Source organism: Lepus europaeus, chromosome 2 (assembly GCF_033115175.1).
Source record: "Lepus europaeus isolate LE1 chromosome 2, mLepTim1.pri, whole genome shotgun sequence".
NCBI classification, from domain to species: domain Eukaryota; kingdom Metazoa; phylum Chordata; class Mammalia; order Lagomorpha; family Leporidae; genus Lepus; species Lepus europaeus.
Window position 1 is genome coordinate 52,091,902 of NC_084828.1, and position 14,382 is coordinate 52,106,283.

Consider the following 14,382-nt stretch of genomic DNA (forward strand, 5'->3'; position numbering starts at 1 on the left):
ATATATGTATATATGTATATGTATATTGGTTTTGATTACATGTATGTGTAATAAGTTGTTGGAATTAATAAACAATTCAGCAAAGTAGAAGGATACAAAGTCAATATACAAAAATTAGTAGCATTGTTATACACCAATAATGAATCATCTAAAATATATCAGTAAAGCAATCTCATTTCCAATACCTATAAGAAATAATAAAATACTTGGGAATAAATGTAACAAAACAGGTGAAATATCTCTACAATGAAAGCAATAAACACTGATGAAAGACTTTGAAGAGGACACAAAGAAATGGAAAGATATTTCGTGTTCATGGATTGGAGGAGTCAACACAGATTCAATGAAATAATTATCAAAATCCATAGACCAGTGGAACAAAAGAGAAATGATAGAGGTAAACTCACACATCTGTGTCCAACTGAACTTTGATAAAGGTGCTGAGAACATGCATTGGAAAAGATAGTCTTTTTAAATAAATACTGCTGAGAAAATTGGATCTCCAAAAGAATGAAAATTGCATATTCAGAAGAATGAAACTCAATGCTTATCTCTCACAAAAATAAGCTTGAAATGGATTAAAGACCTAAATGTGATACTTGAAATTTTGAGACTATTAGAAGAAAACGTGGGGAAAACACTTTAAGACATTGTGATGAGCAAAGATTTTCTGGATCAGACCCTAAAAGCAATGGAAATACAAGTAGACAAATAGGATTTCATCAGATTGAAGAGCTTTTACACAACAAAAGAAAACAACCAACAGAGCAAAAAGACAACCCACAGAATGAGAGAAAATATTTGCAAAGTATACATCTGACAAAGAGTTAATATCCAGAATATAAAAAACTCAATAGCAAAGAAAAAAATAATTTAAAAAAATGGACAGTCAATTTAATCAGATATTTCTCAAAGGAAGACATACAAATGGCCAACAGGTACATGAAAATATGTGCAGAATCATTAATTATCATAGAATGCAAACCAAAAACATAGTCAGATATTACATCACTCCAGTAAGATCAGCTATGATCAAAAAGAGAAAAGATAACAAGTGTTGGTGAGAATGAGGGAAAAAAGGCATGCTTACACATTGTTAGTGGGAACATGAATTAGTAGAGCTGTTGTTTAAACAGTGTACAGGTTCCCCAAAAACCTTATTAGACCTACCATATAATTGAAAATCCCACTCCTTGGTATACAGCCAAGGAAAATCAAATCCATCTGTCAGACTTCTGCACCCCTATGTTTACTGAAGCTCTACATACAGTATTCAAAAAGTGGAAACAATCTATATCCACCCACCAATATATAGTTAAAGCAAATATGGTACATATTTGCAATAGAATATTACTCATCCATAAAAAGGATGAAATCTTGTCATTTGCAACAATATGGAAGGAACTAGAGAGGTCATCATGTTAAGTGAAATAAGCCAAAAACGTAAAGACAAACAAATATCACATGACCTCCCTCATATGTGGAGTTCAAGAAAAATAAGTGATATCACAGAAGTTAATAATATAATTGTGGTCACCAATGGATGGGAAGGGAAGTGAGAACAGTGATTGGGAAAGGTTGATTGATGGTACTACATTAGAGCTAGATAGATGGAAGAAGGTCTGGGTTTCTACTGTGTATTTGTTCAAAAAAACTTTAAGTTAGGTTTTCTGATGTCTTTGCTATAAAGAAAATGGTAAATGCTTGAAAGGATAAATATATTCACCTGGTTGGGCAGTACACAATGTATATGTATAATGAAACTTCACATAATACTCCATAAATATGTACAATTTTGATATGTCCGTTAAATTTCTTTAAATAAATAAAAGTCCATGTAGGTCTGTACCTTCATTAAAAGTTTGTGAAGGAATTTGATTGCCAAGCAGTTTAGAATTTAATCCTGCAGGAAACAATGCTTTAAGTAACAGTCCTAAAACAGGGTTTTGAGGCATTAGTCCTTTTCAGCAATTGACTATTGAATTATATCTATTGCCTTTTCCACTACACAGACATGAGAGCACGGATTTTGTATCGGTTAACGATGTGTCTCCAACTCTCAGAAGAGTTATTTGATTCATGTTGGGCATTTTTTTTCAAAAATTATATGATGTATCACTAAATATTCAAATATAATGTTGATACAAGGATCAGCTGACAATATGGACAAAAATAGAAACAAGGAAAATGATAAAGTATTTTGTAATTGGTCTAGCAAGTGAAAATAAAGGCAGAATGCAGGCCATGACAATGAATTTTGTATAGCATTAACATAATATCCGATAAACAAATATTTGATAAAATGAGTTTAGGATTACAATGGGTTATCAGACCCTGGTAACTAGAAGGGTGGTGATTTTTTTTTTTTTTACAGGCAGAGTGGACAGTGAGAGAGAGAGAGAGAGAGACAGAGAGAAAGGTCTTCCTTTTCTGTTGGTTCATCCCCCAGTGGCCGCTGCAGCCGGCGCACCGTGCTGATCCGAAGCCAGGAGCCAGGTGCTTCTCCTGGTCTCCCATCCAGGCGCAGGGCCCAAGCACTTGGGCCACAGCAGAGAGCTGGACTGGAAGAGGAGCAACCGGGACAGAATCCGGCACCCCGACTGGGACTAGAACCCGGGCTGCCGGGGCCACAGACGGAGGATTACCCTGTTGAGCCACGGCGCCGGCCGGGGTGGTGATGTTTTAATTAAGAAAGAATTAGAACAGGAAGAGAAAGTGCCAGAGAAGTGTTAAAAGTTCAGATTCAAACTTGCTGAGAATGAAATATGTTTAGGATATGATCTGAAAATAACAAGACAATAATATAAGAGAAAATAATTTTCCAGCTTTAATACTTATCATGTGAATAGAAACAATGATATATTATATTAACTGTGTTCAAATTTATGTTATCCATATCTTTTGAATGCCTTAGAGGGACAAGAAAATTATTTCGTTTATTATCAATTTCATTTGAGACTATAATTGTAATTCACTATCTCCACAGCAGAAACAAAGGAGGTAGAAATAGATTAAATTACTGGCTCTGAGTCTTGAATTCCATCTAGTGAGAAAAATACAGGCACTCTAACTGCCAATCCAGGTTATCACCACAATTTTTATTATCAGGTAGACAAAACATAGATGTGATAGAATGTTAAATAAACTAGAATGATTTAAATCTGTAATAGAGTTTTGAGGTTCTTGAGATTCATTTTGATTCTTGATTTACTGACTGCACATTAGAAATTGCAAAACTGACAAAACTACTACACCCAGCAAAAGTTCATTACTTATATGAAAATGCTAAATCTCTGTAATTCCCTTCTTTGAAAAAGGTTCTCTGAGGCAAAGAAAAAAAAAAAAAAGAAAGAAAAACTGTTTTGTGAGATAAATATTGTTTTGTAAAGTTTCTGTGAGATACTTAAAGAATGCCTTTCTTTTTATTTCTTCAATAGCAGCATAAATATAGTCTTCTGATCATATGGTGCCTCCACACTACATTTAGCAAAATCATCATTAGTATTGGGAAGTGTTTCAAAAGTAGATATGACCCAGTAATTGCTAAAAATCCCAATGAAAGAAGATAATTATTCTTCTCTATAACATAAAAGAATGATAAGGAATTTCATGATTCATTGTCTGAAATATAAATAAGTGACTTATTTGAGAATGTTGATTCTAATATAGTTTAAAATATCCATAAGCATTTCTGGGCTACTTATGAAGAAAATTCACCTTATGCAACTTGTAGAATTATCTTTAAAGATCTCTGAAAACAAAACCACTAAGACTTCTAAAAAGACCTGAGATTCTGAGAATTCACTAACATTCAAGGATCCTGGAATAGATCCACAGATGTTAGTACAATGCAAATACTAAGGTGATTCTGTAGGCATGTGCAATGACTGATTACAATTGCACAAAAGGAAACGAGCTGCAATATTTTTAAAAATTAGAAAGAGAATAAATTTTCCAAATATACTTTACCAGAGCAATAATGAAATATGAAATTTTTATATAATGCAAAATAAAGCAGAAAAAGCAGTTCTACCAACAGACTTCTCTCGCCTAAAACATATCTAAAGAAACAGCATTGTGACTTACTTGGTGAAGTCACCGCCTGCATCATGGTTTCCATGGCGGGTTGGAGTCCTGGCTACTCCACGTTTGACCCAGCTCCCTGCCAATGTGCCTGGGAAAGCAGCAGGAAATGGTTCAAATGTTTGAGTCCCTGCCACCCATGTGGGAGACCAGGATGGAGCTCCCAGCTTTGGTCCAGCCAGGCTTTGTATTGTCCCAACTCTGGCCATTGCAGCCATTTGGGGCGTAAACCAGTGGATAGAAGATTCTCTCCCTTTCTCTCTCTCTCTCACTCCCTCTCTCTCACCCTCTCTGTAACTCTGCCTTTCAAATAAAATAAATCTTAAATTAGAAAAAGCATGCCATCTAAATTTTCATTTATATTTATCTAAATTATACATATCTGTCTTCTTTCTTATACAGTGTAGTATTGGAATATAAAGTTGCTCATAATCTTCACAGTATTACTAACTTCCCTATAGAAAACCACTAAGGAACCAAATTACAGGCTAGGTACTAGCAGTAGTCTAAAAAACAACCAAGTTGAATTAACAGCTGCTCTCAGTTAATGCAGCTGCTCAAAATATGAAAGATGAAATCAAATGAGAAATTTCAAACTCACAATATAGGGGAGCCTTCATTTTATTCTTTTATTAGTCTTAATGAGAAAGCTAAAACTCATCACTGATGATTTTTTAAGACTGCCTAAAGTATCTCCCAATGAGTTAGACTGTGAACAGAAGTAATTTTAAAGTACTTTGTATTCACATAGGTTAGGATCTTACTGAGAAATACTTCAGTGTTACGGTTCTCAAAATTTAGAAACTGATAACTTGTTTTTATGAAGCACTGATTTTTTGAAGAACTGATAACTTGTTTTTATGCTTAGTTCTATGGGAAGTGACCTTGAGACACCCAGTGAAGGGGATACAAAGCATCTACAGGAGGAAAAGAAAGAAAAGCAACCTAAAATAAAACCAGACACATGAGTTCATACCACATACCACAGATAGGATAGGAATGAAGCTGTCAAGCATATCACTTGTAGGAGACTTTCAAGGAAAAGGTGCAGTGTGAAAACTGGGATGGAGGGGCATGGACAGTGGGATTAGTGAGAGAAGCAAATTAGCACATAATTCCAGCAGGTGATTACACAGAGTAAAGGCAGAAGGAGTCAGTACTGAACAAGTGGAAGCCGTAATGACAGCTGGTGGAGCAGTAGATGGTCAGGCCAATTAGGAAAGATGAGGCCCACCATTGAAGAGATCGCTAACAGAAGGAGACTTAGAGCTTTCATTGATAAATACTGGTTTAGAGCTGCCTGTAGCATAAAGGTTAAGATTCAAAGCTCTGACACGGACTACCTTAAATAGTGCCACTATGGCTATTTGAATTTGGACAAGTAATTTAATTTTCTATTCTTAATTTTCTTATGTGTATAAAACAATAGTGTATGTAGCCATACAAATGAAATTCTTGGGAGCTATTTTCATTCTGGTAAGTGCAGCATTCTTAGGAGGAGGATAAATGTTAAAGAAACAAAATGAAAGCTTTCAAATGTTCTTTATCAATATATTGGTCAAGACAGATTAAAAGCTGTGAAGCTGCCAGTAGGAGAATTCAGGCAACAATCATTGTAGGAACTAAACATTTGCTCTTTAACATCCACAATCCATTCTCCTTCAAACTGGAATGTTTATATAAGAACCTTTATATTTAGATACAAAAAGAACCTTCTATTTTCCCACCTTGCTTCATAACTGTTTGCATCAGTTTTATCTCCAAACTCAGTGAAACCAATGACATGAAAGGTTTCATGATCTATTTCCAGGTTAAAACCTGGATCTTCTAGATCAATGTCCACAAGAGTTCTGACAGTTCATTTGACCTCAATAATTGCTGATAAAGTTCTTCATATTTGGATAAAATTAATGACTTGGAGTGACCTAGAATATAAGTTAATATTCACTGCAAATGGGAAGCTTCTCTGGGTTCTAATTCTATGCATAAGAAATTAGGCACTTTATTACTACACTTAACCTTTGGCACATCATTCTTTAAAATACAGATTCAACTATAAAGTCTAGCATTTTGCATACATTGTACTAATTTGTGATGGTCACTCTTTCTAAGCTGCAAGGCTTTGAGTTCATAAAAGGGATGTGAATTACAATGAGATCTAATATTTTGGTCACTGATATACACAGATTCTTTCAAAATCTTTTTTGTGTTCATAAGGGAAAACAGCACATAGCACACACTAAATTGCTAAAAATTCCAATGAGAAACAAGAAATATAGAAGTAAAAAGTAAATATGCCATTACAGGCTTATTTGAGATAAATATTATTTTCCCTTCCTCTGAAATGAGTTTATCTTTTAAAATTGGGCAAGTGAGCAGAACAAATGCATTATCTTTCTTGAAACAAATCGAAGTTATTTATGTCAAATATACTACCTAATAGAGGTATATTGGAACTGTAACTATAGATGTAGTAAAAAAAAAAAGTAAATGTTCAGTTTCTGAACCCAGCTACTGCACTCGACTAAAATATAATAGTTACTTATTTTTCATGTAGTGCCATCATTGCTCTGTTGATCAAATCTATGTTCAAGAAGAGATGATTGAGAACTATTACAAATCCTACCAACTTTGTAGGATCATCAATCTATTTAAATTTCTTCAGTTAAAAGTCCTTAAAAAAGACCATGACTGATGGTTTACAATTTCTTAAGGAGAATTTATGAATTTCTCCTTTTTGCTTTGCCTTAGGAATATTTTAGAAGTGCCCACTCTAACCTAAGTCAGCCAGAATTGCTGCACTGCCTTGTATGTTGTAGTACAACTGCAAAAGCATCAAAAGTAACTGCTTAACCCCTGACTTTAGCTTGTTAATTGTCTTTGAAGGAATAGTCAGAGGACAAAAAGAACACAATCTGAACAAGTGATTCCAGGACCAAGGAAACTAAATGCTTCATTCATTTGTAATTCTTTTGTAATTCATATTAGAAGTCCTTTTTATGAACTAAAAAGAAAATAATGCTATAAAGAAAGATGCATATATATAATACAAGTCCTACTGTAGAACCAGGCTGGAAAATGATGTTCCTAATAATAAAATAGAAATAATTTAGCTGCCACAGCTGGAAATCTCTTACTGCAACACATATTTTGGTAATTACTCTAATCCTCGTGTGCTCTTGCTCTTTTGCAGGCAGACCAGTAATGATTGTGGTGGAATACATGGAGAATGGATCCCTAGACTCCTTTTTGAGGGTGAGGTATTCTTTTCTGATGGCATTAAATAAGTTATTTAGAGTTCTAAATTTAAATCAGTTGTCATAAATTAATTTTTGCATAATGTTATTCATGGCTTTTCTGTGAAGAACAGCAGCATTTTCTCTGGGGTGCATTTCTCTGCTACTGTCACACATTAGAGTGTTACTAAGGGGGGAGGATGTACACTTAACAATATAATTGATTTCTCCTATAAATTCACATGCCATATTAATGTGTGTGTACATTCCAAGTGATATTATCATGAAGAAAAAGATAAAATGAAACTCTGTTGCCTCACGCAGCCATTCATTTTGCTTTATCACATTTAACTATTTAGTATCTTATTTTATGAGTGGTCTATAATGCTGAGCTCCTTAAATGGATATATATTTACCAACGATAACTCAAGTTCATTTCAGAAAACTGGTTCTGTCAACTTTGTCCTTCCTAAGTTCAATTGGCTGAATATTCAGAAAACAAAGAGAAAGAATAAAGCTTGTTCAGCAGAGATTTGTTTTAGAACACAAATTTTTCAAGCATGCTTTTTAAAGTGATCTACCCTTGCACATGTAGTACATATAATATATCGTTTGGTTTATATGGTAGTTCCAAATAACAAGGATTCGAAGGCACCAAGAAGTTATATTTCAAAGTATATTCAAAAGATGTTTAAGATTTAAAAAGCAATCACATGCTATGAAAATATTCACTGACAGTAGGGAAAAATCAAAACATAAAAAAAATCTCTAGAGCAAATGTAAGAGAAAGAGGGCAGATTGGTGCTGCCTCCCCAGGGTCGCCAAATGTAAGGAAAAGAACACAGAAAAGAGAAAGGAGACAGAAAACAAACTCGCAGCCAGACCAAATTTATCCAGAGAAAATAAATCCACAGAGGTGGGTGACCAACCGCTGGCGTGCACAGTGACTAAACACATGGCAGAAGGTCCGACCCCAAGGGCTGGGCTTTTTTATATTTTAGATGGGCTAGGGTGGGAGTGGGGGTAAGGGACAGCAGGCAGAGGTGAATTCCTCCATACAGGTGTTTCAAGTTTGGCCCACAGGGTTCAGAACCTGGGGAAGAATATGGGGGATGGGGTGAAGACAATAGGGCATGAGATCAGATCGGATTGAGACTTAGGGACTACAGATAAATTCTGATTTTATCTCTCTTCTGGGCAATGGGCTGAATGGCTGAGGCTTACGTCTTTGTTTCATCAGTAAATAAGTTCAACTGCAACAGAGGTCACATGTCTTCATGTCACTGTATTCTATAACAGATATCTATCTACAGGGACATAACCATTTTTCTTGCTTTCAAAGTGGCTGGACTTTTGCCAGTTGCCGTGTGTTGTATTATTTTTCTTCCTTATTTTCATGTGAAAATGGAACATTCTTTCATCACTTCATTTTTTGTCCCATTTTGTTTGGACAAGTTCTGTATGTATCTCACCTTTCTCTCTTGATCTTATTTTCCTTGATGTCATGACCTCCTCTTGATGTATTTACACTGTGACTGGACTTGATGTCCACATTCAAGACCAGAAGCTGAACTCAACAAACTCTTGAGGTTATTATAGAGCAATACTACTCACACAGTGCATCTCTCAACCAAATATGCTCTTTAAGATGAAATGAATTTCATAAGTGTTCGGGACATGAACTGTTTGTTCTTTTCTGCAGCCATTCTCAGAATATGTTGTTTTATAATTTGTATTCATTTCACCAGTAACTGTTCTAAATTATTTCATAATAACTTATGAGGACCACCTAAGGTACTTGAAATATATGTTGACTTACGCTCTTTCATTGTGTTTATTTGAAAACTCATTGTTATCAGACACATAACAAAATGATTCATTTTCTAATGATGCTTGGTATATGTTAGGTTTTTTTTCTTTTTTAATTTAATTAATTTAGTTATCAGCCATATCCTAGAGCAGAATACAATGACAATGTAACAGATACTCAATTTAAGTTGCTGCTGAGAATTGGATCAAATGACTGCCACAAGCAATTTAGATGAGAAATGTTAGCTTCAGATAGCTTCTTATTCTGCTGAATTACTAATCAACTAAAATACAAAATATAAAGAAATAATAATAAAGCATAATATTTACTTATAAACATTCTATGACATGTTTATAAGAGGTATTTAATAACAAATTTTAAACTATTATTTTTAGTTCTTATTATGTACCATCTTATTAAGACATTACCAGAGCAACTGGAAAGCAGTAAATGACCAACTCTTAGTGGCTGCCAAAACTACTAATCAGCTAATCAGCTAATCTTGGATTTGCTGCTTACTGGCTGTGTGATACTAAGCACATTCCAAATTTCTCTAAACCTCTGCTAACCCATCTGTAAAAGGAGAATATTAATAATATCTATGTCATACAATTGTAATAAGGGCTAATGGAGTTGATTAGTGTAAAGTTTATAGAATAATGTATAGCACATTATAAGTGGCAGAGTAGGGGTTAAAGCCTAAGTCTGTGATTCAAAGAGCCATTCTTTCATCTACTATAAATACTTTTTTATTAAATTGCTTACTACTTTCCCTTATAAATCCATCCTACCATATGGAATATGTCCCATCTGCACATAGGGTTTATATGAAAACAAATATCATAAGATTAAAATGCAAAAGAAAATGTGGTATGAATAGAAAAAATAATAGGGTTTCTTTTCCCATCTTACCCTCCTTTAATATTCTTACTCTCCTTTGTAATCATATCCCTACTCTCCCAGAAGCTCGAAGTGCTTTATAAACTTTATGTCAATAGCAGGCACTCAACTCCCCATGGCAAGCAGAAATAAAATATATAAATGTATATAGCCCATAAATTCTCAAAAGCGAAGTCATTTTTCAAACTACTGCTTTAGAATTTGATAATCGCAGCTTCTGTGAGCACAGAAAGTAGGAAGTGGCTAAATGCATTGCGTAGTAGGGGAGCCATCCATGGCTCATTAATAGCCTTCTATGCTTACTAGAAGCAGAAAAGATTTCCCTTTGGTCTGCCACACGATTTGAAAATCACTTCAATTTGCTATTTTATTATGAAGGAGTGGTAGCACAACTAAGTACAAGATTACTGTCTAGTGCCAATGCTGGTGGCTGGCTAGCAGTGATATTGTACTGGATTTATAAATCTCATGCTGTTTAGGGTTCTTAGATGCTCTTGAGATATATATTGGCAGGGAGGTTTGGGCAAATATGTAAGGAGGAGGGTGTATTTGTGTGCATGTACATGTACGTGTGTGCTCACGTGTAACAGAAGTGCATGAGTGTGGATATAATTGGATGTGCTTCTAATTGTAAAACAAAATGCATTATGACCTAGCAGTGAAAACGTAAGCCTGCCTGCCTGCCCAGAACATGGCATCATTGATGTACAGATTTTTCTAACCTTGCCAAATTAATACACCAGTGTGAATTCACTGTAGCCTTGACCATTCTCTCTACAACGATACATATGTGGATTTCATAAACACTTTGTGTGGCACATACCTAGAAACGGCCTGCTTCCATATCTTTTAAAAATATTTACTATTTTTATTTGAAAGGCAGAGTGACAACGAGAGAGGGAGTGAGGGTTTCCATGTGTCGCTTCACTCCTCAAATGACTGCAACAGCTGCAGCTCAGCCAGGCTGAAGTCAGGAATTAGGAACTTCATCTGGGTCTTTCATGTGGGTGGCAGGGAACGAAGCACTTGAGCCATCTACTGCCTTACCAAGTCCAATAACAGGGAGCTGGATTAGAATCTAAGGAGCTGAGACTCGAACCAGTGCCCCCATATGGGATGCTGATGTTGTAAAAGGGGGCTTAATCCCCTATGCTACCACAACCAGCCCCTGCTTCTAAACGTAGGACCTCTATTTTGCTAAAAATATTACCTAGAAAATAAAACAATTATAAAATATTTTAATAAGTAAAAATTATAAAACATCAAAATGCCAAATGTCAACAATAAAAAATTACTCCTTTGTTTTGTGACATTTGTTGAATGTGAATTTATCTTATCACAAAATTCAGTTGCACCAAAATATAATAACATTTGTTACAGTTCAACATGATGCACTATTTTCACGCACAGCCTCTTGCTTATATCTCAAATCCTTTGGCATGAGAGAAAAGATAATACCTACATTGTTTTCAAAACAGTCACATGAGCAAAGAAGAGGTATTGTCCATAAGACAACAAACCTAGGAGAAATTAATAAAGACCAAAAGTAAACAGGATTGTATTGAGTAATGAAACCATACCTCAAATATGCTCAAGGTTGCTAGTAAGAAGGTAAGTAGGGGGACAGAAGGGGTGATACCTGCAATGCTGGCATCCCATATGGGTGCCGGTTTGAGTCCTGGCTGCTCCTCTTCTGATCTCTGCTATAGTCTGGGATAGCAGAAGAAGATGACCCAAGTCCTTGGGCTCCTGCACCCATGTGGGAGACCCAGAAGAAGCTCCTGGCTCCTGCCTTCGGATTGGCCCAGTCAGGCCATTGCGGCCATTGGGGAGTGAACCAGAGGGTAGAAGACTCTCTCTCTCTCTGTCTCTGCCTCTGCCTCTCTGTAACTCTGGCTTTCAAGTAAAATAAATAAATCTGTTTTTAAATGGTGAGTGGGTCTATGTACTTTAATACAGATATGAAGAGGAACAGGATGATCTGGTTATTGGGAGGAAATGATGAGTTTAATTTTGATCATTTTCCAGTTGAGGTGTTTATGGAACATCCCATGAAGATGTCCAGACAGCGATTAGAAATATAAATCCGCAACTCAATGAAAAAATCCTGACTGTAGTTAAAGATCCAGGAGTTGATAGCACAAAGGTGGTTATTAAACTTGAGCCATGACTTTCCAAAATCTTTTAAAGAAAGAGAGATGAATAAGGTTGGAACTATGCCACACCAATGTGAGGGACAGCATGGCAGAGTTTCCAAAGGTGACTAACAATGAATGGTCAAAGAGGAACAGGGAGATCCAAATCCCAGAGAACAGAACATTTTAGGCAGCAGTGAATAAGCAATTTTATCCAATCAGCACAGAAATTCTGACTGAAAGGTGTCTTTGTGATTAGCCATGCACAATGTCACTTGTAATGGATTGGCCCCAGATAGAAGCCAGATTGCAAAAATGAGAATGAGTGATTGACAGGAATTAGAAGGCAGAGACATTTCCTTTGAGGAAAGCAGGTGAAATGTTACAGCAAGGTAAATCAGATATTAATAGACTGAGTAGAAAATTGTCTATTCTTCATTTTTATTGTGATAAAATATACATAAAATTTACCATCTTAACTACTTTAAGTGTACAGTTCAATATTAAATTCTTATCATTGGGCAACCATCACCACTAGACATCTTTTTATCTTGCACATCTGAACTTTGTTTTTCCATTAAACAAAATCTCCACATTCCACTCTTCTCCCAGCCCCTGGCAACAACCATTTTATTTTCTGTCTCTATGATTTTAACTATTCTAAGTACCTTACATAATTGGAATCTTAGTAAATTGATCTTTTTGTAATGAGCTGGTTTCACTTAGCAAAATGTCTTCAATGTTACTCCATGTAGAAGCAACTGTCAGGATCTCCTTCCTTAGGCAAGCATTGGTGCAGCAGTTAACAGACCACTTGGGATGCCCACATCCTATATAGGAGTGCCTGGGTTCAAGTCTCAGCTCCACTTCTGATTCAGCTTCCTGCTAATATGTACACTGGGAGGCAGCAGGTGTAAGTTCTTGGGTCTTTGCCACTACTCAGGTAGGAGACACAGATTGAGTTTCAGGTTTCTGGTTTTGGCATGGCCCAGGTAACTGTTGCTAGTTTCTGGGCGAGTGAACCACCAATGGATGAAAGATCTTTCTCTCTCAATGTGTGTGTGTGTGTCTGTGTGTGTGTTATTCTGCCTTTTAAATAAATAATAACTAAATCTTCTAAGTAATTTTAAAGAAAAATGAATCTGCTACTTTTTAAGGCTGAATAATACTCCGTGATGTGCATATGTCACTTTTTGCTTATGCATTCATTCATCAGTAGGCACTAGGTTGCTTTCATGTTGTAGCCATTGTACAGAATACTACCATGAGCAGAAGTAAACAAGTAAGTCTTCAGCACCCTGCTTTCTATTCGTTTGGGTATATATGCAGCATGTAAGTGATGGGTCATATTTTATTATATTTTTAACTTATTGGGAAATAGCCATATTATTTTCCACTGGCTATCTCATTTTACATTCCTACTAATACAGCATAAGAATTTCAGTTTCTATGCATTCTCATTGACATGTTTTGCTTGGTGTTTTTCTTTGTTTGTTATAGTAACAATCCTGATGGGTGTGAGGTCATGTCTCAGTGTTTGATCTGCATTTCAATCAGTAGTGATGTTCAGCGTTCTTTCATGTGCTTACAGATCTTGCAGATCTTCTTTGGAGAATTGTCTGTTCAATTCCTTTGCCCATTTTTAAATGAACTTGCTTAATTATTTTTTGAATTTCAGGATTTCTCTATATAGGCTATGTGTTAATCCCCTATCAGGTACATGACCTGAAAACATATTCTCTGTTTTTTCTGGGGGGAAGGTGGGGGTGTAGGGGTATCTTTTACTGTTTTCTCAGGCCATAGGAAAGAGCTAGATGAAAAAGTGGAGCAGCTGGGACTTGAACCGGCATGCATATGGGATGCCAGCATTGCAGGTAGCAGCTTTACCCAATACACCATGGCACCAGCCCTGAAAAGATTTTCTCCTATTCTATGAATGGTCCTTCTCCTCTGCTTGTGGTGTTTTTTGATGCACACAGTCTTATATTTTCATGACATCCAGTGTTGTTTTCTCTGCCTTTAGTGTCATATCTGTGGTATTATGATACATGTATATTTTTGGTTTTAATTTACAATTCCTGACTCATAAGTGTCTTCTAAAGGCAAGCTACAGAAACTAGAATTTCTCTTCCCAAAGGTGGATCATAGAAACTAATCTTCGCTAACTATCACTGACTACCTTGTCTGATAGTCGATTATAGGACTCTTTTCATTTTAG

The 14,382-nt window shown here is 35.8% G+C and overlaps 1 protein-coding gene across 1 annotated transcript in view; it reads left to right on the forward strand.

Annotated features, from left to right (window-relative positions):
• EPHA6 (EPH receptor A6) overlaps positions 1-14,382 on the forward strand; it is a 1,087,270-nt gene that overhangs the window by 938,216 nt on the left and 134,672 nt on the right. The window contains exon 13 of the mRNA XM_062206703.1: positions 7,277-7,338. Coding sequence (XP_062062687.1) covers positions 7,277-7,338 — 62 coding nt within the window. The remainder of the gene's footprint in view (positions 1-7,276; positions 7,339-14,382) is intronic.